Source organism: Hemitrygon akajei, chromosome 5, assembly GCF_048418815.1.
Source record: "Hemitrygon akajei chromosome 5, sHemAka1.3, whole genome shotgun sequence".
NCBI classification, from domain to species: Eukaryota; Metazoa; Chordata; class Chondrichthyes; order Myliobatiformes; family Dasyatidae; genus Hemitrygon; species Hemitrygon akajei.
Genome location: NC_133128.1, coordinates 154,504,904 through 154,527,660, shown reverse-complemented (window position 1 = coordinate 154,527,660; position 22,757 = coordinate 154,504,904). Strand labels below are relative to the sequence as shown.

Genomic DNA, 22,757 nt, shown 5'->3' with positions numbered 1-22,757 from the left:
AAATATGCAGTAGGCACAAAAATATGTACATTCTTGGAGTGAATTAAATAATCGCAAGGTAATTGAAAACTAACAAAGGGAAGAGTGAAAGTATATAATTTAGTGGAAAGATGTAGTTTTAATAAAACAACTCAACCTCGGGAGCATCGATATTGGGAACGTAGTAGAACAGCTCCGTGAGCGTGAAGGATACATTTTGAAGGCCATTATACAACAGATTTGATACTCATTTGGAATGTAACAGCAAATAAATTATGCTCAATCTCCATTAAAATATTGATCATACCTCAGCGGAGGAATTGTATCAAGTCTCAGTGTCACAATTGAAGAAGAAAGGCGCGAGAGAAGACATGGAAGAGAATTATTGGGAATAAGCGACCGCAATTAAGTGTAATTCGAAGGAGCTGGTATTTCTTCAGAGAAGGACGAGGGGCGCTTTGATAGGAGTGTTCTCAATCGTCAAGGATCCAGACATTAGTGAGAGCATTACCAGTGTAATGTGATTGATAAAAGAACTAGGGTGATAAGGGGAAGTCACTGCAGCAGAATCAACTTCAGGTAGGAATGTCACACAGTAACCTGATTTGTGAATACATATATCACCTTCTATTTATGGTGGATATGTCTAAATACCGGAAGTCGCTTTGCAGCAGTACCCTCACTGGACGGATGACAGCGATTCAAGAAAATATCTAACCACCAACTTCTCACCGACAGGGATGATGAATGGGCAGTACAGGCTGGGCATGCAAATGATGCCCTCATCTCAAAGTATGAATTTAAAAATTCAATGACTACAACAGATTCTGATCCCCAGAGAAAGCGGGACAAACTACTGGAGAGAAAGCCCTCGGGTTAAGCAGCATCAGTGGGGAGTGTCAACGTTTCAGATTAAGACTCTGCATCAGGTCTGAGAATGGAGAGGGGAGATAGTCAGGATACAGAGGACACAAAGTTGAAAGCTCTGATCCATTATCAACAGTTAATATTTGCCTTTCAAAATGTCAGTAAAATTAGTCTACAAATAATATCAATTTGATTTAGACTTTAACATTTATATGCCTTGCCCAAGCTACTAGAAAAGCATAAACAGTATGTAAATACAGCTTACAAAGATACCCAGAATGGGTAAATATCTGAGAAGGATGGATAACCATGTAACTTAAGCACGTCATTTCCAACTCATTAGAAAACTCAGGAGCTTTGTTTCCAGCTGGCCTTTGCTGTTAACCATAATTTAGAATTAGCCACTTAACCAAGACATTGGAAACTTAATTACCTTAACACATTTCCATATAAACCTTAATAGACAGCTTGTAATATGACACCACTTTGTAGAATACTTTCTCACAATTTTGTTGTATTGACATCATCTGGAACACTAACTTTCCTTTTCAACAGGAGAACAATTGTGGCTCTGTAAAATGACACAGAATCAGAATGATTCAGACACCCTAAATCTTTGAATTTTAGACCAGAGCACCAAAATTACAATGCACATCCATTATTTGTTTAATCGATTAATCACAAAAGGTACAGAGTAATTTTAGATAATTGGCATTAACCTACAATTGTATGACATGAGTCTCAATCCTCACAACAAGCTGAATAGCTTCTTTTCTGTGCCACACATTTCTATGACTATGATAAATATTTCATATTGTAGGTTTGAAACAGACAAGTGTATGCTGTTGAAGACTGACATGAATATTATTATGTGTCCACAGATAAAGAGGATGCTCTTTATGCTGTATTAAAATTCATAATAATGTTCATTACACATGCCATGGGAAAGAGCAAATGAAAAATGGGTAACTGCAAGGAAATTTACCTCACTGATATCAAGGTCACCTTCCCCGTTCTGAAGATTACAATATGTTATGTTTTGCAGTGTGCAGCTATCACTATTTTGGTTCCACATCACAATATAAGATTACATTTCAATTAATGACAATATGAGATAAAATCTATGATGAATCACAAGAACACAAAGTACAGGAACAAGCCTAGGCCATGTGGACCCTGTACTCTACAGCCCCATTCAAGAAATTCATGGTTGATCTGATTGTCAGCCTCGCTTCCAATTTCCTGTCTGATCCTCAGTGCTTCATCTGTGTATCTTAAACATTTATATCATCCTTGAAAAAAAATAATGATTCAACATCCACTGCTCTCCGGGCTGAAGAATTCCAGAGCCAGGCTCTTCTCTGAAAACAGAACTTCCTCATCATCAAGTGATTGCCAGCCCACTTATTTTGCGACTATGCTTCCTTGTCTGACCTCCCCCATTAGGAAAAGTCTTCTCTTGACATTACCGAGTCAGGCCAGAATCCTGCAAGTTTCTGCGAGATTGCTTTGTGTTCTTCTAACTGCTGGAGAGTTTTCATTTGTTCTTGCAAAGACAGCTCCCTTATTACAGGATTTGCTGCATCATTTCAACAGCAATTATATTGAAAGAAGGATTCCTGGTGTATGTGACAAATAAACTCTTTTCAGGCTTCCTGCTGGGTACAGTTATCAATTATAACTGATGTTTTGATGACAAGCTCTGCCATCTTCTTTAGAAGATCATCCCCGAGACGATGGCAAAGTTTGTCATTGAAATGTCAGTTATAATCAATACCTGTACCTGGCTGGAAGCCCGAGAAGAGTATATTTGCAATTATATTATTCCTTAAATGGTGAGAATAATACTGCATGCACTTTTCTGGTACGGTCCCGTCAAATCTCTCTAAAAGCTGAAGTAAGATCTCGCTATTTCTCTGTATTTTAAATACAGTCCAACACTCCATTTTTAGTCTTGTTTTTTACATGAAATCTATGAATACCAACATTATATGTGATCAATATTTGTAAATAATTTCCCATTTATTCTTTGTACAGAGAGAATGAGCTCACTATAAACAAACAACAAGAAAATCAGCAGATGCTGGAAATCAAAGTAATACATACAAAATACTGGAGGAACTCAGCATCTATGAAAAAGAGTGAACAGCTGATGTTTCAGGCTGAGACCTTTCATCATGGGTGGGGGAAGAGAGGAAGAGGTACAAGGTAGTAGGTGAAAGGAGAAACCAGAAGAGGGGGAGTGGTAAAGTAAAGAGCTGGGAAATCAATTGGAGAAAGAGATAAAGGGCTGAAGATGGGGGGGGGGTGTGGGGGATCTGATAGGAGAGGACTGAAGGTCATGGAAGAAAGGGAAGGGGGAGGAGTACCAGAAGGAGGTGATGGCCAAGTAAAGAGATAAGGTGAGAGAGGGAAATGGTGAAGGAGAAAGGGAGGAGGCAACAATTACTGAAAGTTTGTGAAATCAATGTTCATGCCATCAGGTTGGAGGCTACCCAGACAGAATATAAAATGTTGCTCAAACTCAAACCTGAGTGTGGCCTTATCACAGCAGTAGATTTCATTATACTCCATTTGTTTTCAATGCAGTTGTATATTCATAGGCAGCAGTAGTTTTCCCAGAGCTTGAACATAGACAAAGAGCTTTGGAGAATTAGGATTCATATATTGAGCAGATATATGAAGCAGGGCTATCTGTGAGAACTGTGAACCAGCAAGTTAAAACAGTTGGGTCCATTCTGAAAATAAATTATTAAGTCAGATCTCAGCTTCACATTCTTTATTCTGACATAAACCAGTGTGTAAAATGAGTGTATACCACCATGTTAATATGCAGGAATTATTGAGGGAAAGCCTTAGGAATGAAAATGTTTGACAAAATATATCCACTATAAAGATTTTCCTATAGTTTTCAATAACTTTTGCCCATTATAGTTCAAAGATTGTATTGGTTGCAACCTACTGGCATGAGATACAGGAACCTTTCTATTACTTGGTCATCATGTCTTTTGCCTGCTTTGAGAGCAGCTTTTATATTCCAGACAATACCATCATGCTACTCTCCAAGGGAACAATAATTGTTTCCTGGAAAGATCTGTCAAAACTGGGAAAGAAAAGCAGAGAGCATAGCTCTCATTGCACCAGTAAGCCTCTTGCTGATCCAGTCCAGCTCTGAGTCATTCACTGAGTGGAATTTTAGTTCATTCAACAGAAATGATTACTCAAATCATTTCTATTAGAACAATACAATTGAATACATAGTTGTTCAATAACAATACTTGAACAAGCACTGTCTTACAAGCAGATTTCCAATTAACTGGTGTCACTGTACAGTTCAGGTAACAGAAATTCAATGGAGTTTCTTGTTATTTTATTCCCTTAGGCAACGTCCAGAAAGGAGTACGTTATTCAACAATCTATAAATAACACATAATTCTATTCGGGCCTGCTTCAAAACTATGGGAGTGTTTTTAACCACAGTTGATGGGAGGGCCTCATAGCAGGCAGATGACCTATCAACAAAAAGGCAATAACTTTGATATTAGCACATGCCTATTGATTAACCAGACTGAATCCAATCCTGATCAAGATGAAGATCAAGATCCAATCTTCCAATTGGATATCCTTTCAGAAGAAGTGGGTTTGTAATATGTACTCATTAAATAGGAGATCTCAACAGAGGCTTATGAATTTAGTACAGAGCACGCAAGTTTCCAAATTACTGCAAAACTCATCCATGAATGCACAGCAGAAATGAAAAGGGTCTGAGACTTTGACATTCAAAAATAGCCTTTAAATACTTCAGTCACATAGTTATTGCTATCTGTATTTTTACAGGAGTTATATGGGTTCTTTCCTTGTGAATCTTTGTTGAGCCTTTGATAAGATTGGTGCTAATCTTCTCAATGTTGCTGTCAGTTTTGACAGTAGAGTAATATACTTGCTTATTTCTGTTATTTATTTATCTTATTTAAAGATACAGTGCAGAAAGGCTCTTCCAGCACATTGACCAGCGCTGCCCAGCAATCCCCAATTTAACCCAAGCCTAACCACAGGAAAACTTACAATGACCAATTAACCTACTAACTGATTCACCTTTGGACTGTGGAAGGAAACCAGGGCACCCAGACAAAACCCATGCATTCCATAGGGAGGACATACAAACTTCTTACAGAGAAGGCTGGGATTGAGCCCCAAATTCTGATGCCCTGTGCTGTAATAGCATTGCGCTAACTGCTACACTACTATGGTGCCCTACAGCCGTGAAGCCACCATGCTGCCTGTTGCTCAGGCAGCAGTATGGAGCAGGATCTTGGACAGTGACAGTCTGTTCCTCACCCATTTGGAACCGCACATGGAAGAAGGAATTGTGACACCGGGCAGCTCTTGGAAGGTACACCATGAACATTGGCTCTTTATGCAGGGGCTCAGATTTCTTAAATGTCTGTCATGGTCCCGTTCATTAATTCCCTATCTTCCTCCTAATTTCCTTTGATTGTGCCATGGTTCTGACTGTTAATTTCCCATTTGCTTCTAATTCTCTTTGTTGACAGCACGCCCAGTCTCCATCAAGACCTGCAGCATAAGCACCTCGGCATTACAACCACTAGTCGCCAGATCGTTGGTTTTGCCTGTGTTGTAATTAATATTTCCCAGCCGCTTAGGACTGTGTGTTCTAAGTTTTGCTCCAGTTTCAAGGTTTACCCATGAAACTCCGTCTCTCTGTGTCAAGGCTCCGTGTCAAGATTCCTCCTGTTTGCTGTTCAACGTTCACATCCACATAAGCATCCTAACTCAATCTCCATGCCTGTGTCCTGCACTTGGGTTCGCTTCATTCACTCATTGCAACAATGTCAGGACATCAGTGCCCAAGATGGCTGAAGCTTGTTCAGCAGAAGATGGCAGATCTCTGCAACGTATAAGAAAAAAGATCAGATAGTTGTGGTCTACTGGTGACTATGAATGTAACCACTGCCCACGATGTCTATGCTGCTGGAGACTTCCAAGATACAACTCAAGACGTGTTGAATCTCTCTGTTGGTTGTTCATAAATATGTGTTGAGAAACCTAGGCGAGGATGTTTAGGACCCACCTGCTGGAGTATCCAAGACGAGAATCGCATTGGAGTACCTTAGGTCTGATGAAACTTGGGACAAAAAGATGACCCAGAGGACTGTTCTTAGGAACCTCTCCTTGCACCTCAGCCCTATGAACAAGCACATTGATTCCCCAATGAGTGGGTGTTATCACCTTAGCTTGGGGCAAAATGGTGGTAGGCTGCTCCGCTTTTTTGGGTTCATAAAACTGATGAGACAAGGCATCTGGTTTTTGAGTTTTTGACCCTGGTCAATACGTAGGTCAGAATGAAATTGAACCGGTTAAAGAAACCTGGCCTCCCTGGAATTCAGCTTTTTGGCCTCCTGAATATGTCAGGTTTCTGTGGTCTGTCCATACAATAAAAGGTTATTGGCCACCTCAAGCCAGTGATGCCATTCCTCCAATGCCAACTTGACTGCCAGCAGCTCTCTATTTCTGATGTCATTGTTCACCTTTACCGGGGATAGTTGCCTGGAGAAGAATACACATGGGTGCAATTTACTGTCCAAAGGTGTCCATTGAGACAACAATGCACCACACCAAAGTCCAAGGCTTCCACCTCCGTGATGAAGGGAAGGTCTGGGTTAGGTGAAACCAGAATAACTAACCGCGGTTTGAGCTCTGCAGAAGCAGCCTCTGCTTTGGTTGTCCAAACAAAAGGGCCCATGGATCTCAGTTGGAGCTGTCAGCAGAACCAGGAGCTGAAGTTCCTGATGAACTTTCGGTAAAAGTCGGCAAATCCCAGGAATCGTTGGACTTGTTTCACATTGGCTGGTTGTGGCCTGTGTCTTAGTAGGGTACATCTTAAGATTGCCATGACATGTGATAAAACACAAAAACTAAACTGTGGTTACATGGAATCCGGATTTCTCCAGCTTGACATAAAGTCCATCATCTAGAAGCCTCTGATGTGAGTGGTGTGCTCCTCCATAGACTTAGAGAAAATTAGGATGTCATCCAAGTAGTTGAAGATAAACTTACAGAGAACATAAGTATGTTGTTTATACTTACATTGTTTATAAAGGCCTGGAAAGCTACTAGCATGTTCACAAGGCTGAAGGGATGACCTGGTGCTCATAGGTCCCTGTTAGTGTGTTGAATACAGTCTCCACTCGTTGCCCTCCTTTATACAGACCAGACTGTATGTACTCTGCAAGTCTAGCTTCGAAAATCCTCTTGCCCCTGAGAGAACCTTGAAGGCAGTGTTCAGGAGTAGAAGGAGTAACAATTTTTGGCCGTTACGTGATTCAGCAATGCATGGCCGCAGGCTCACATACTTTTTCTGAATGAGGAAGAATCCTGTGCTGGCTGGTGAGGTGGAGGGCTGAATGAATTCTGTAGCAATGAAACCTCTTTTAGGCACTCTTCCAGAGCACTCTTCTCCAGGCACATGGAGAACAAGCACCAGGCAGTAGATCTATTGTGGATTGGTGTGGTGGAAGAGTCGAGGCCTTTCTCTTGCTGAAGACCACTTCCAATTTCTTGTAGATGGAGGGGATTTCTACCTACTTGGTGTTGCAACTACCCCCCGACATCCCTCCAAGGATGACTCCTGAAGCTCCTTAGGTAGCGGGGGTAATTTGGCAGGTAGACCTCAGAGTCTATTCCATAGGTCTTAGACAATAGACAATAGACAATAGGTGCAGGGGTAGGCCATTTGGCCCTTCTAGCCAGCACAGCCATTCACTGTGATCATGGCTGATCATACACAATCAGTATCCCGTTCCTGCCCTCTCCCCATATCCCTTGACCCCGCTATCTATAAGAGCTCTATCTATCTTTAGTCTCAACAGAGTCCAAATTCTCACCTGTATTCTCAGACAGTGCAATGAGGTGCTACGGATATTCTTTGTTCTCCTGGGACTAGGCTCCAAGTGTCTATGTCTTGGAGTCTTACACTTAGATGAGACCTGGAGCTTAGTTCCCTTAGGCTTAGCTGCTAGGCAAGAGTTCTTGGGCACCTCCTTTTTGGGCTTCTTGACTTATTCCTGAGCTGGAGACTCTCCCTTCTAGTCCCAGCGCACCCCCGACTAGACAGGGTTGGGGCTTGCACAGTCCTGTTGAATGAAGCCAATTTGTTTGCCCTTGGAGGCAGGACTGGGTCTCCCGAAGGCTTCAGGTTACCCTGAGCAAAAGTTTGCCTCCTCGTCGGTCATTGGTCTTGGAAAAGTCTGGGGGGTCAAGAAGCCGAATTGAAAACATTCCCTCTTGCAAAGATTAGACTATGTGATGATTCTGCCTTCCTCCCAGTTCACGGAAGGGTTATACTTGGACAGCCAAGGGTGCTCGAGGATCAGGGGTATGTGGGGAGAATCGATGTTATAGAACCAAATATTCTCCACATGTTCCCCTATCCTCGTTTGCAAAACCGATGCCTGCTGCAGGATCTGCCCGAACCCCAAGGGAACGACTGTCCAGGGCAGTTGTGGTCATGTGCAGGTTCAACCCCTGCAGAGGTATGTTGAGCTGACGGACAGTCCCCAGGTCTAGGAGATTACTGGCTGCCCTCAGAGTCCACAAAGGCATTCACCTCTCATCGGTTCTTTCCCCAGGAGATTTCTGCCTTCAGTTTGACTCAGTAGGGTTGGGAGTAACAGCTGCTACCATCACAGTCCGCCCTACACTGGATGGTCTTAGCAGTTCTCCCAACGGCTGCAGCTTTGGACATTTGTCCCGCAGGAGACTTGCCTCCCCGCAGTAGTGGCAGCCGCCTTGACTCCAATGCCAGGACCTCTCATCGGCAGAGTGTCTTGTGCAGCCGAGGTGCATAGACCTGACAGGAAGATGGGCTGGTCATTGTCCAAGGTCAGGAAATGGAACTATAATGCATTGAGCCCAGGCCTGGGCTAGCCCTCTTTGGCCCCTTGAGATAGGTTCCACTTTCGCTTTGCCAGGCAATTATCAAGGCAGATGGACTGATCAGTTAGCGCCTCTAAGCTCTCTACCCACTCTCCCAAAGAATGGGCATCCTTTAATTCATCTCAGAGTCCGTGGCAGAACAGAGAGGTCAAGGCCTCCCTGTATCAACCACACTCCTTGGCCAAAGTCCACCTTCATCAGATGGTCCGAGGCTCTGTTTCCTCCTGTGGGATGGTGGAACACCCTCTTCATGATGGTCATAAGTTCCTCTGAATTCAAGCAAATTTCTGACCTCTGTTCCCAGGGCTCTCCCAGTCAGGAGAGAGATCATCTTTCCACACGCTGTAGGGAAATGGGAAGGCTGGAGTTCAAGCGCCAATGAATGCTGAGAGAGGAATCCACAGCAAGAGCCCAAGTTACTGTCCAATCTCTCTGGGGTTGGCAGATGGACTGACTCTGCAGAGCAACCAACTCTGGCTTCCTCCTTGTGATAGCTGTTGCATGGTGACTTGGAGGTTGTGTATCTCCAAGGTCTGTCTAGAAATGTTCCTGCTGTTGAGAGGCCCCGATACCCCACTGGATCCAGGTTCGGGTCAATTGTACTGTGACGAGAGACCTGGGTTAGGATCTAAGTGCTGGAGTTTCTGAGACTAGAATCGAGACACGATACAAGGACTGGGTTCTAAGCTAGACAAGAATCCAAAGTAGAGGTGACAATTGACCAGCAAAGCTCAGTTCAGGTGCTCTTTAAATATTAAAACCCCGGTGCCAAAACATGGCCACTGTTTAGAGGGATAGGCCTGAATCTTTAAAGAGGCTGTGAAGCTATCTATTTTCCTGAGAGTCAGAGCATCTAAACCCTGGAATCTGGCGCAGTCAGGTACATATTAAAACAAAATGGATGGCAGATGCAAGAGCTGTTACATTAATGTTGTAGTGGAAATTGCAGCAAGACCAGGGTTAAGATAATGGCCAGGCAAGGTAGTTTATAGATGGCATGCAATCATCACAGACTAGAAAGGTCTTTGAAGAATATGACTTCCCTTTGCAAAGCAGGGCACTGGAACAATTTGCATACCAAGACAAATATGGAAACAAAGGATTCTAGGATGACACTTACTATTACTAACTCTGAGATATTATTGGCCTTGAATGTGTAGATTCTATTGGCTATTTATAACAGTATTACCATAGTGTGGCATAGTCTGTTTGGGCATGCAAATAATGAATTTGGGCATCCACAAGGTTACCAATTGGTCAATATCTGTATCCAACCAGTCAATTTCTGTATAAATATGTCATTCTTCAGAAACGTTTGTGACAAGGGCCATGTGCACTTGTACATAAAGTGTGGGATTGAGGAATGAGTGTGAGTTTTCAGTGTCCACTTAATTGGTGGCAACATTGTCACAGAAATAGCCATTACCCACTGGAAGAAATTTGACGTCTCCTCCAACAGGTCTTCATCTTTGACACGAGTCTCCTTGACTCCATTCCACAATGTTATTTAACCCTGGCAACAGATTGTAAAGGCCACCCCAGGCTGAGAATCAACTAGGCCCCTGTTGTAGACAAAATCACTGAAGTACTCAAGCATGCTCAAGAATTAACTCTAGCACTAATCCATTATTTGGGAAGATGTAAAACTGTCCATCTTAACAGGAAAATGAAAAAGCATATGATCACAATGGTGAAGGATTACATGCACTGAGGTGCAGAGGGATCTGGGTGTCCTAGTGCATGATTTACAAGTAATTATGTAAACTAACAGAATTCTATTGTCTATTGCTATGGGAAAAGTAGGTGAAAGGAAGGGAGTCGGGCACTGGCAACACAATTTCTAGAGTACTATGGACAGAGCTCCTTTTTAAAAAAAGTATGTAAATACATGGAAAGTAGCTTGAAGTAAACTAATACGTGAAATGGTAGGGGTATCGTTTGAAAGAAGAATGGGCAGGTCAGACTTGTGGTTCAAAAATACAAAATGACTCAATTGAAACGTAAGAGACTTTGAAGGGGATTTATGGAGAAGAGATATATGGCAGATGTTTCCTCCTGAGGGAAAACCTAAGACTGGCTTCCCTAATGGTCTAGTGGTTAGGATTTGGTGCCCTCACCACCATGGCTCGGGTTCGATTCCTGGTCGGGGAATTGGAATACTTCTACAGGCCTTTATTCCCTGGAGCATAGAAGAATGAGGGGTGACTTGATAGAGGTATATAAAATTATGACGGGTATAGATAGAGTGAATGCAAGCAGGCTTTTTCCACTGAGGCTAGGGGAGAAAAAAACCAGAGGACATGGGTTAAGGGGGAAAAGTTTAAAGGGAACATTGGGGGGGCTTCTTCACACAGAGAGTGGTGGGAGTGTGGAATGAGCTGCCAGATGAAGTGGTAAATGCGGGCTCACTTTTAACATTTAAGAAACACTTGGACAGGTACATGAATGAGAGATGTATGGAGGGATATGGTCCAGGTGCAGGTCAGTGGGACTAGGCAGAAAAATGGTTCGGCACAGCCAAAAGGTCTGTTTCTGTGCTGTAATGTTCTATGGTTCTATGGACTAGCAGCTCTTTGTTTAAAAGTGAACAGTTGCAGTTGAAGGCAGAGATGACTGTATAATCTTTGAATGTATTTAAGATGCGAGTAGACACATATGCCACAAACAGGGAACTGAAAGATTACAAAGGAAACAGAGAGGGGAAGGTTGCAATCATATCAGGAATTATCTTATTGGCTAAGGAGTTGGGTAGTCCCTTCCTTTTGATTTTTGTTTCTGTGAGATCTCTGGAATTCCTAGCCCATGACTGGTCAAATTCAAAACTCCTTTAATGCACCAAACACTAAGCACCTAGCTGCAGGTCTGTAAGTGTTAAATGATCAATTCTAGGATATCCGTTTTCCTACTGGAAAAGTATTTACAGCATTCAAGTTCTCAGTGAAGACCTATTTTTGATTACTGGAATTGATCCTCCACACAGTTGTTACACCTTCCAGAAAGCCCTGTGATGTGATCAATGATGCTCGAGTCAAACTCTCTTAATCTCCCAGCAAGAGTGAACAGTATGGAGAGAACACCTGCCAACATTTCACTTTTCCATGCTGCTGTTCCTTCAAAAATATTTGGTTTTAGAATTTTTAAAAACATTTTATATTACTAGAATTTACTCTTTAGTCAGACCTTTGTAACTGCACACACTTCAGTTAGTGCAACAGCTCGAGGAGTCAGAGTTTGGAGTTCAATTCTGGCACCTTCTGGATTCCTGCAGGTGTCCCAGTTTCCTCCCACAGTTCAGAGAAGCGTTTGTAGGTTAATCGGTCATTGTAAATTGCCCTGTAATGAGGCAAATGTTAAATTGGTGGGTTGCTGGATGATGCAGCTGGTTGGACTGGAAGGGACTGTTCCATGTTGTATCTCGAAATAATGAAATGAACAAAGCGCCAAGCAAACCCAGCATTCCAGTGATCACAAATGCACCAATCGGTGCCTTCAAACTAGGGATTATGGGCTGCTGCCATCTATAACTCTTCACCAACTGAAGAGTTCAAGCTCCCTTTCATATAGATCTTCCATTTTTTGTCTCTCTCAGTCATCTACTCTTGCTCACGTATGATGTGAGAAGTACAAGACAATGAAGCTATCTGCCAGAAATGGCCAAACAATTCATCATGCAGATGACCACCATCTCTTAATATTAATAGGCTGATTCCTACAGGACAATCGCCATTTCTCTAAAGTATCCTGGTGTTCTCTGTTTGTTTCTCCATCACTAAAGGGATGAATGAATTACAATGGTGGCAAGGGTTGACAGAATGGAATTTGTTTGTCAAAGGTTCTGAAGAAAGCACCATGCTGTAAAAATGTAGCTATGTATATTTTTAATTCAATTTTCTGGGCATTGTCATCAACAGCAAAGGCAGTATTTATGGTTTATCCCTAAATGCCCTTTAGAAAGCAAGGTGGGCAATCTGCCTGAACCATATTCATCCTTCTGATGAAGATACTCCTACAATGCTGAAGAGTGGCATGTTTCAAAGTTATAAGATGTGTAGGTTGAATGACACCATTGCTATGTACTTGCTGCTGTGAAGGCAGTGGATTTGGGATGAAATAGTCAAGGTAACTGTGGCAGTTACTCAAAGTGTTTGAAGGAGAATGGATGTAACTGGAAGATTAAAAGGTCAGAGGAGGAGATTAGTTAAAGATGGTGACAGAGTGAGCTGAAGTTATCCATCAGGATAGCTTGCTCTACCATTTTCACTTTTCCAGAAAAAGATGAGGTAATACAGGGTTTTATTCCAGGTTGAATTCTGCAGCCTTTTCACTCAGATGCATTTCCAGAAGGAAGGAGCCATGGACTTCCAGGCAGCCCTTACACACATGATCTCATTGAGGCAACATCGAGCCTGGAGCAGGTTTGGTGCATACACTGTTTACTTCCTTCGCACTCTTTGGTCTGAAGGAAACTTAAGTTCACATGAAATGTGCTTTAAAGAGTGGAACAGAAATTGTGCTTGTTGTCATGATACCTGTTCCTAACAGTCAAGTCCAGAAAAGGTACATTCCTACAGCTGTGAGGTTGAAACCTCGTCTTCTCCAGATTTGATGTCTCCATATGTTCAACACACTGGAGGAACTCAGCAGGTCGGGCAGCATCCGTGGAAATGAGCAGTCAACGTTTCGGGCCGAGACCCTTCGTCAGGATGTCTCTATAGCTGCATGAGTTTCCCGAGTGTTCCTGTTTCCTCTTTATTCCAAAGTTGTGCGGTAGGTACAGTAAATCACCCGCAATTTAGCTTAATGGTAGAAAGAATCAGAGGAGAGCTGACAGCTTGTGTGAGAGAGAATAAATCATAAGGGTGCGGGAAAATCAGTTGAAGGGAAATAGAATGAATGGGATTGTTCCCTTTACATCTGGCACGAATCAGATGGGCCAAATGGTCCATTCTGTGTTATTAATAGTGTAAGATATCATTGAACATATCCATTATATTTGTCAGTAGTAATTATTCACTATGTGCATCTTAGCTTGCAGAGAATAATATATCAGCATAGAGTTTTCAGTTTATGAAAAGATCTTATAGGGTATCAATTAAAAATGGACTAAAATTTCTTTGCGTTCTTGTGGAGTTCTTGAAATTGGAAGTTAGCTTATGTTCTCCAATATAATCACATGTGACTATACCAAAATAAAAAAAAATAATAGACTTTTTTCAATAATAGACTTAGCTCAACAAAAAAAACTTTTCCGATATTGAAGCTTTGAAAATGCAGTTCAGCTCTGAACATTGATAAGCAAATCAATCTTCTAATGTACCAATAGAAAATGAAACACTGCAAACTGTATCATACAATGTAGCATATTTTACTTATATTGAACTCTTCAAACTGACATGACTGTTTTTTGATAAGTTATGATTTACTACCACAACTGATTGTCAGCCCATGAACCACTTTACAATTAGAAACTGTACATCATTAGATTGTATAAACCTGGCAAAATTACTAATACAATTTTTTTAAATTAACAGTTTACATCAATATTATACAAAAAAATTTCCATCACACAAATTTCACAAATATTCTTTCAAAATTATTAGATCACAGAGAACCAATAAGGCTTGCAGTTTTATAGTAAAACAAATAACATCACTGACAACATGGAGTTTAATACCTGCAGATGTTTGGTCACTTGATTTACAAATACTTTGGTGCACATGTCAGCTATTAGTTAGACATTAATGTAATAAAAATCACTGACAATAGCTTTATCTTTCATCGAAACAGACTAAACTTGGGCATTGAAAATCAAAATAGGCGTGTACCTATGCTTAATAATTATCTCTGGCAAGATGAATAACACCTTCACTACGTAATTAACAGAATAAAATTAAAATCACTTAAAAGATACAGAGGACAGTTTAGGGGCATATTAAGGTAAAGTGCAACTTGTATTATTGGATTTGTCTGCAATCCTGAGATTCGCAGCATGATCAGTTCCCCATCTGTCCAGAAAATAGAGCACAATTGAATTCAATGAAGAAATCACTTGTTCAATAAAATTTCCTTTTCCAACTACCATGAATGTAATGTGGAATTCAAGGAATTACAATGGTGTAAAATAATGTTTCCAGTTGTCTCTGATATTCTTGTAAACACCTATTGTATTTTATACATTGACAATTTCATTCTTGCTTATTCATGGCACTTTTCTCTCTCCCTAACTGAAATTTGTGGCTTACTGAGTCAGATGAGAGGGCAATTAAATGCTACCTTTTGGCCAGACTGTTACATTTCTTTCCTTGAATGGTATCAGTGAAAAATAAATCTCAAGATTGTATGGTAACATATATTACCTTTGAAGCAAACCTGATGTGTCTTTATGACAATTTAGTAGTTTCATGATTACCTTTAATGATGGGAACTTTTTCTTTTCAGATTTGATTAATTATGTGATACAATTTATTGAGTGCTGTGATGGGTTCAAACCCATTGTTTGGATAGCAGCCTGGGCTTCTGGATAATAGCTCAACAATTTATCATAGTATCAGCATTTCCATGTTATTTACAACTAGAGGACATCATCTACAGTGCCATTTGGCTGCAGCATATAAACTTTGTTTTTACTCACTTAATTGATATATAAAGAAAAAAAGCAATATCTAATTATCATCTAATCTTAATGGGACATAGGAATATATAATTAAAGACAACAATGCAGAAGACGAGCAGCGGTTGTACCTTGAGTAATTACTGAGAAGGTGGATCCTGTAAGAATACTGCAGCTTACCCTCCTCAAAGCAACTTTAATTAGAGTCCCAATTAGTGCACAAAATTCTCAGCAAAACTTCGAACGAAAGATTTGTTGAGGACAATGATAGCTAAATTTAAGATTATTAAAATCGTTTATTTCAAAATTGCAGCTACATACCTTTGTAATTTTTTAAAGTTTCCTATACTTACAATTTGAATATCTGAGGGGAAAAGTTTACAAATGTTTATCGTCAAAATCTGTATTATGTGCTGCTTCCAAAGAGCTGGGATAGAAGCTCCCCGGTGTCAACAATACAAGAAAAGTAAATGGATTGTATTTCACAAGAAGTTCTCAATACCAAAGAAAATCTACCAATTTTATTGAATTGTCAGTCACTGTCCAAAACTATTGAAAGTCACTTCAAGTAATATACCCTAAACTGGGCCTGAGGTTGTATAACTGGATAGCAGTCCACAACATAAAAAAAGTTCTCTGAAATGCCTCTGTTAGTTATTTTAGTGGATGCAGTAAATTGTTTTATAACTTCAATATGATAGTGGAAAGAATTTCAGAGAAGCCTAACAGCCTATTGTATTTGAAATACCCTGTTTTATTCCCATTTCAGAGTAGGGAAATCCCTGATTCTATCTATTATCGCTTTCCTTTCAGCAAGAATAATCAACTTTTCAGGGTTCCCTGCAATTGGAGATAATACTGCATCATCCTCAAACTTAGCAAAAATAACTTGTGGGATCTAAAATGAACAAGGATATTGTACATTCTAATAACAAGTCATTATTCTGTTATATATCAAAACAGGAAATACTCTTGAAATCAGGCAGTATCTGTGAAGAACCCAACATTTCAGTTGCCTGACCCTAAATTGGCAAAATTTTGTGATGATGCAGGTTGATGCAAATTCTGAATCAGGAAAGGGAAGGAAAGAAATGAATGCCAATGTGAGTGATTAAATCCATAAAAGGATGATGGTGCAAAGTAAAAGTGGAAAAATTAAGAACACGGGGACTATATCCCAGTGGATGAACCAGCATTAAAGATAATTTTGATGATGCATCAAACTTCAGCTGTGCAAGTGAATAGGTGTGCAAGTTGTGGGAGGTAGGGTGTGTTGAGCGAGTTTGGGCATCTGTTGTTGTAGTGTTGGTGGCGAGTCAAAATGACATCAGACAGTCCTGTGGTTAAGTGTGTGTGTGGTCAAAGAGGGACCTGAGGTAGGGACAAGGATGAGGAGCAGCCAGGGGATGGTGAAGATTAAGGCTTCCATCTAGGCTCCCAGAGAATTAAAGGACTTGGGTGGACTGGAGGATTCTCATGGAATGAGATGAATCAAACAGATTGAAGAAGAATCATATCAAAGTGCAAGGAAGGAGACATGAACCATATGATGAAGATCAGGCATGGATTCTGGGAGTAGGAGCAAATTAAGTGCAAGCATGGAAGTTGGCTGACAGGTACCCTAATCCATCTGTGTTTTGTTGAGACCATGTTGCTATGAGAGTGGCCAGTGATGGCTGCTCCCAGAAAAATCTAGTCTACATTTCAATTTGAAGCATTGCAAGGAGAATTAAATCACTTGGGTGCAATTGATTTCAAAATTACATCAAGGGCACAACTACACTATCAAAATACCCAGAATGAGGCCTAAAAAAGAAAATTAAATAACGATTGCAGGATTTGAAATTTAAGGCATACTTATGTCGACAAACTGCAAATGGCATCTTTGGAATCATTACCAGCAGATGTTGATTTAAAAAAACTGCAGTGGTTATGATCCACAATCATTTAACATTAATTTAGGCAAGGAGCCAATTGACACGAGTTATTTTTCCTGGAGCATTCTTTGTAATGTGGAGAAGATGTCTACTTCTTCCCTAAACACCTTCCCGTGCAACATTTTATTTCTTCCCTTGCCCCTGTCCAAGGCACTAAACCCCTCCAAGTACAACAATGATTTAGCTGTATTTATAAGAGTTTTTATATATTCATGACGTCTCTTCAAATGCTGAGGAAACCCCATGTAGATCTAGTGTTTAACAGAACACCTCTGTGCAGTCAAAAGAGTAGCCATGATTTTCCAACTGTTAAACTTTTACACCCCTCCTCAGTCTACAAATTGCCTCAGTATCCCTTCTCATCACTCTCCTTCTCCTCTTTATACTGGCCATCCTACCTCTCCACACTTGATCCTGATGCAGGGTTTTGACCCAAAACATCAACAATTTCTTTGCTCCCACAGATGAGTGCCTCCAGCACATTATTATGCCAGATTCCAGCATCAGTAGAGTCTCTCATGTCTCCGTTGATTTTGCTAATATTGGATTATAATCAAAACCTTCATTTTTTTTCAGTTGACAATGACTTCAATCTATTCATTTACAACTTCCAAACACACTTCTTTTGTTTCTCTACTTACATCTTTCCCATTAACCATTTAAAAATTTCTGTTTTTACATTACTACAAACATTTCCCTCTCAACTACTCACATACTCTCTCCTTACTTAGCCGAAAGTTTCATTACCTATTTTTTTCAAAGCACTTAAAGTGAAGTTATTATTACCAATGGCCATAACACATTCAGCTTTCCTTGGGAATGACCAAATGTGGATAAATTGTAATGTATTAAAGCCTTGAAATTATCACTTTAAAAAGGTTGTTATCAAATATAGGGCCATTAGTAATATGCTTTGAGAACAATCTAGCAGAACAACATTCGTAGAGGCCATTAAGATATACTACTCTGCATCGTCATTCATACTAACACAAATATACAGCCAAACTACATTTTCCAAATACAGGAAATTCTTAACAAGTTATATGATGAACAATTCAGCAAAGGTATACCAATAGTAACCTAACATAATTATGTAGCACCCTTACATTTAAAAAATTACAAAACATTCACTTTCTGAAGTATTACATGTATAATGAATCAAACTGGTAATTCAGTGTTGCACAGTCATTTATATCAGACAACAAAGTGCATATAAAGCCAATGAAAATGTAACAAAGTAAGGAACCCTGTACAAGTGCACTAGTCCAAAGGCTGTCATGGCAATAACCAACAGGGGCTGGAGTCTTCCGGTATATTTCAGCAGCTTACTAAAAGTGAAAAATAAAAGCCATCATTAGTTACTGAAAGAAGTAAACACTGAGAAATATATTTGCAACATATAATGTCTTACTCCAGCAAAAACTTTCAAAGTTTAATAGCAGGTAATGGTATTTTAGTGCACCAAAAACAGTAAGTATGCTACAGAGCAATTGCTGGCGCTGAACATGGGGTGGAAGACGACTTTTTTTTTGTTCATCAAATCCTCAATCCTCCTTGACATCTAGGGTTCCCTGTTCATCAAATCCTCAATGTCCCTTGACATCTAGGGTTCTCTGGACATGCTGTCATTACCATTCACTCTTTTGAAATCTCATTAACTCTTTTTAAAAGATCCCTATATGTCATGTTTTGCCATGTCCTGTCTAATGACACATAAATCAGTCTTACTCAATTTAGACACCTAATTTCCAAATTATCCTTATCCTTCTTCAAAACTACTTTGAAACTTAGCTCTGTGATGTTTACTTCACTCTACGCTGAACTGAGGTCGAAGCTGTGGCCTGCTCTGGCTGATTCAGGCTTCTTGTCTGAGGACTCACTTTCGTTCTAATTGTTATTTGCTTACGAGGGGTGATTGATAAGTTCATGGCCTAAGGCAGAAGAAGATGAGTTATTAACTTCAAACTTCCTTCACAATCACTCAAAGAGTTGAACTGCATGTGCATGTAACAAATGCTGTATAACTCATCTCCTTCTACCTTAGGCCACAAGCTTATCAATCACCCACCTGTGGACACTTTCTGGAGGTCCAAGATCCGTATGCTCCATGACTGCTGGACGAAGTGTGTAAATGTAGGAGGGAACTATGTTGAAAAATAAATGTGCTAGGTTTTCTAAAATTGACTCCTTCTACCTTAGGCCACGAACTTATCAATCACCTCATACTTTTATTCTTTGCATGATTTGTTTTTTTAAAACTCTCTGTGCATTGGGTCTTTGACGGTCTTTTTAACGTTTTTATTGTTTCCTTTGTTTTGAGGCTGCCTGTAAAAAGACAAATCTCAAGATTGTATAATATATACATACTTTGATAATAAATGTACTTTGAACTTTGAGTTACGATCGATATTCCCAAAGTGTCTGTCCAGTGAAACATGGTCTGCTTCATTGCCCAGGATTAGGTCTAGTACAGACTATTCCTTGCAGGGATACTTAGCGCACGAGCAGATCTCCTGGATGCACTTTAAAAACACCACCCATCTAATGCCAATGCATATGATATTAAAGAGGTAAATCAGACCAAATCTTATTTGATAATCATTATTTTCCCTCTTGATTTTAAAATGAAGTATTGTCAGAGTTGAGATGCAGTCTAAGAAAAGATTTTGTTTAAACTGTTCAAGAAACAAAGAATTATCCCAAAACTTTCTGATAAATATGTTTTTAAAAAATCTTGTATAATTCTTGTAGAATGTCCCAAAATAAAAAGCATTTTCCATTGTCCTCCAAATAGTATGGATTAAATATTCAGGGGGATAAAAGTGATCTTTTCCACTCACAAATGCAACTTTAACATACAATTTGAAAGATGAATTTTATAAAGATCATAATTATAAAAGTATTTATAAAACCAATTCTTTACACTTTCACATCAATATCTAGCTGTCTTATTTTAAATGTTCACAACTTTTTGAAGAGTTGCATAGAAGTTATCAACCTTCTGCCAAATATTCAATAAACAGCAGGAACCAATGTAAGAACAGTGTGAAACTCACTATGTACTTTGCTAATAAGTTATAAGAACAGAAAAACAAAATACCTCCTCTTAACAAGTGCTGAATGTGAATTAATGAGGATCCCCATCGTCAACACAAGGATAGATGCAACAGTATCACAAGGATCAGGATCAAGCCTTCTTGCATACCTGATTAATGATGAAACAGACATCTTTAGAGGCCCAAGAGACTGTGGATATTGGAATCTGGATCAAAATAAAATACAATTGCCGGAGGAACTCAGTTGGTCAGGCAGTCACTGTGGCAGGAACTAAACAGTGAACTTTTTGTCCAGATCACTCAACTTGACTGATGAAGGGGCCCACCTGAAATGTTTCTTCAATTCCCTGCCTTACTCATTGAGTTCTTCCACCAGTTTGTTTTCTGAACAAAAATATTACTCTGAAATAACAAAACTGAAGTCAAACAGATCTGGTGAAAATCAAATTGAGCATCACTGAGCTATTGATGAGATGGAGCTGCTTTAGGAAATATGACCTTGTAGTGACCCAAGGGCTGGGAATTCCTATGTCTTTTCATGATCAAGAACCCATCAAGGTTAGATGATGATCCTTACTATTTCAGATCTAATGTTTCAAATATTCACGTGAAATGAAGAAATTAATTACATCATTTTAAAATTTAAATTGGAACAAATTTTGAATGTTTCTGAATGTCAGGATGCATTTCAGAACTCTGCACCTCTGCCCAGCTGCCAAACATGTATTCAGCAATTTTGTGTGCGGTTGCTTGTTCTGAGCCACTCGTGCAGCTAGGGCTTGGCACTATAGAGTCCTGTCCATTAGGTACAGGATGCTCTCAGCAAACAATTTCATCCTCTGCATCTGAAGTGCACAAGAAACAAGGTGGTAAATGTTGATTCTGAACACACTCAGTGCCATCATGTTTTGTCAGTTCATGACTTACCATTTCACAGGGAAGTTAAAAGTTAATCACACAGCTGTGAACATGGAGTGAGATACAGAATGGAGCAGATAAGGACAGTGAATTTCTCTTCCTAAAGGACATCAATAAACCAATTTTCTTTTTGGCAGTTTCATGGTTAATCATGTACTCTCCACCAGAAAAAAATTCCTGATTATTTAAAAAATGCTATTTATATTTACTAGATTTATCCAGGTGGCTCCAGTCCAGGATTTGGATGACTGGTGCCATTCTAAAGGCATCAGCTACTGGTCCATTATCTGGTAATTTCAAGAAAAGCTTTAGCAACGCACAAAATGTTGGATGAACTCAGTGAGCCAGGTGGCATCTATGGAGGGAAATGCATCATCAACACCTAGATTTATCTACTGAATTATGGATGGGGAAGTACCATTTAACATTTTTTTAAATCACTAATCTTCACTGTTAACAAAAAGCAATATTTAATGTCTACAATGATATATTTGCATTCTGAAAAATCTGAGTGCAATGCAGGCAAAAATAACCATCTAACTACATTGCATGGATCCAAGTGATTTGAATGGAATACCTTGTTTAAATGGACTTTAACTCCACTACCTAGCAAAATAGAATAGTATAAAAAAGTCCTGCCAAAGGGCCTCAGCCTGAAACATCAACTGTACTTTTTTCATAGAGGCTGCCTGGCCTGCTGAGTTCCTCCAGCATTTTGTGTGTGTTGCTTGGATTTCCAGTATTTGCAGATTTTCTCTTGTTTGTGGTAGTATAAATTATTGTTTCCCCCCCCCCCCCCCCTCTCTACAACTGCCTTTTTTTGGCAAGCACATAACTGAAGTAGGCATCACATGCAGGATGCTTGTAGCTTTCCTTTCACAATGCAATGCCTTTCTAGAAACTTAAAACTATTATTAGATAATTGTACTAATGCACTTTGTTGCTAAATCCAATTCAAATGATAGATTTTAGCTTAATAAAATGAAATGGAAGCGATAAATAACTTCAACAATCAATGACGATTCACCATTCAGTGATGAAAAGCTTTGAGAGGTTGGTGATGGTCAGAATTAACTCCTGCGTGAGGACCTGGACCTGTTGCAATTTGCCAACTGCCACAACAGGTCTACAGCGATGCAATCAGCCATGAACTACACAGAAAACAGCAATACCTACATCAGGCTGCTATTGATTGACTACAGCTCAGCGTTCAACTCCATCACCCCCTCAGTACAAACTTCACAACCTGGGTTGCTGATCTGGACCCTTTGACTTCATCAGGGCAGCACTGTCAGTGCAGGAGGAAATAACCCCTTTTCCTCACTGACAATCGACACCGGTGCGCCTCAAGGTTTACTTTTAGCCCATTGTTCTACTCTCTCCACACTCGTTACTGTGTGGCCAGATCTAGCTCAAACGCCATCTATAAATTTC

The 22,757-nt window shown here is 40.0% G+C and overlaps 1 protein-coding gene across 1 annotated transcript in view; it reads right to left on the bottom strand.

Annotated features, from left to right (window-relative positions):
• Nucleotides 1–14,151: 14,151 nt before the first annotated feature.
• Nucleotides 14,152–22,757, bottom strand: part of pgap1 (post-GPI attachment to proteins inositol deacylase 1) — a 127,538-nt gene continuing 118,932 nt past the window's right edge. Inside the window, exons 26-27 of the mRNA XM_073046943.1 lie at nucleotides 20,450–20,554; nucleotides 14,152–18,677 (exon numbers count right to left, since the gene is read on the bottom strand). Of these exons, the coding sequence (XP_072903044.1) occupies nucleotides 18,539–18,677; nucleotides 20,450–20,554 (244 nt within the window). The 3' untranslated portion in view covers nucleotides 14,152–18,538. The remainder of the gene's footprint in view (nucleotides 18,678–20,449; nucleotides 20,555–22,757) is intronic.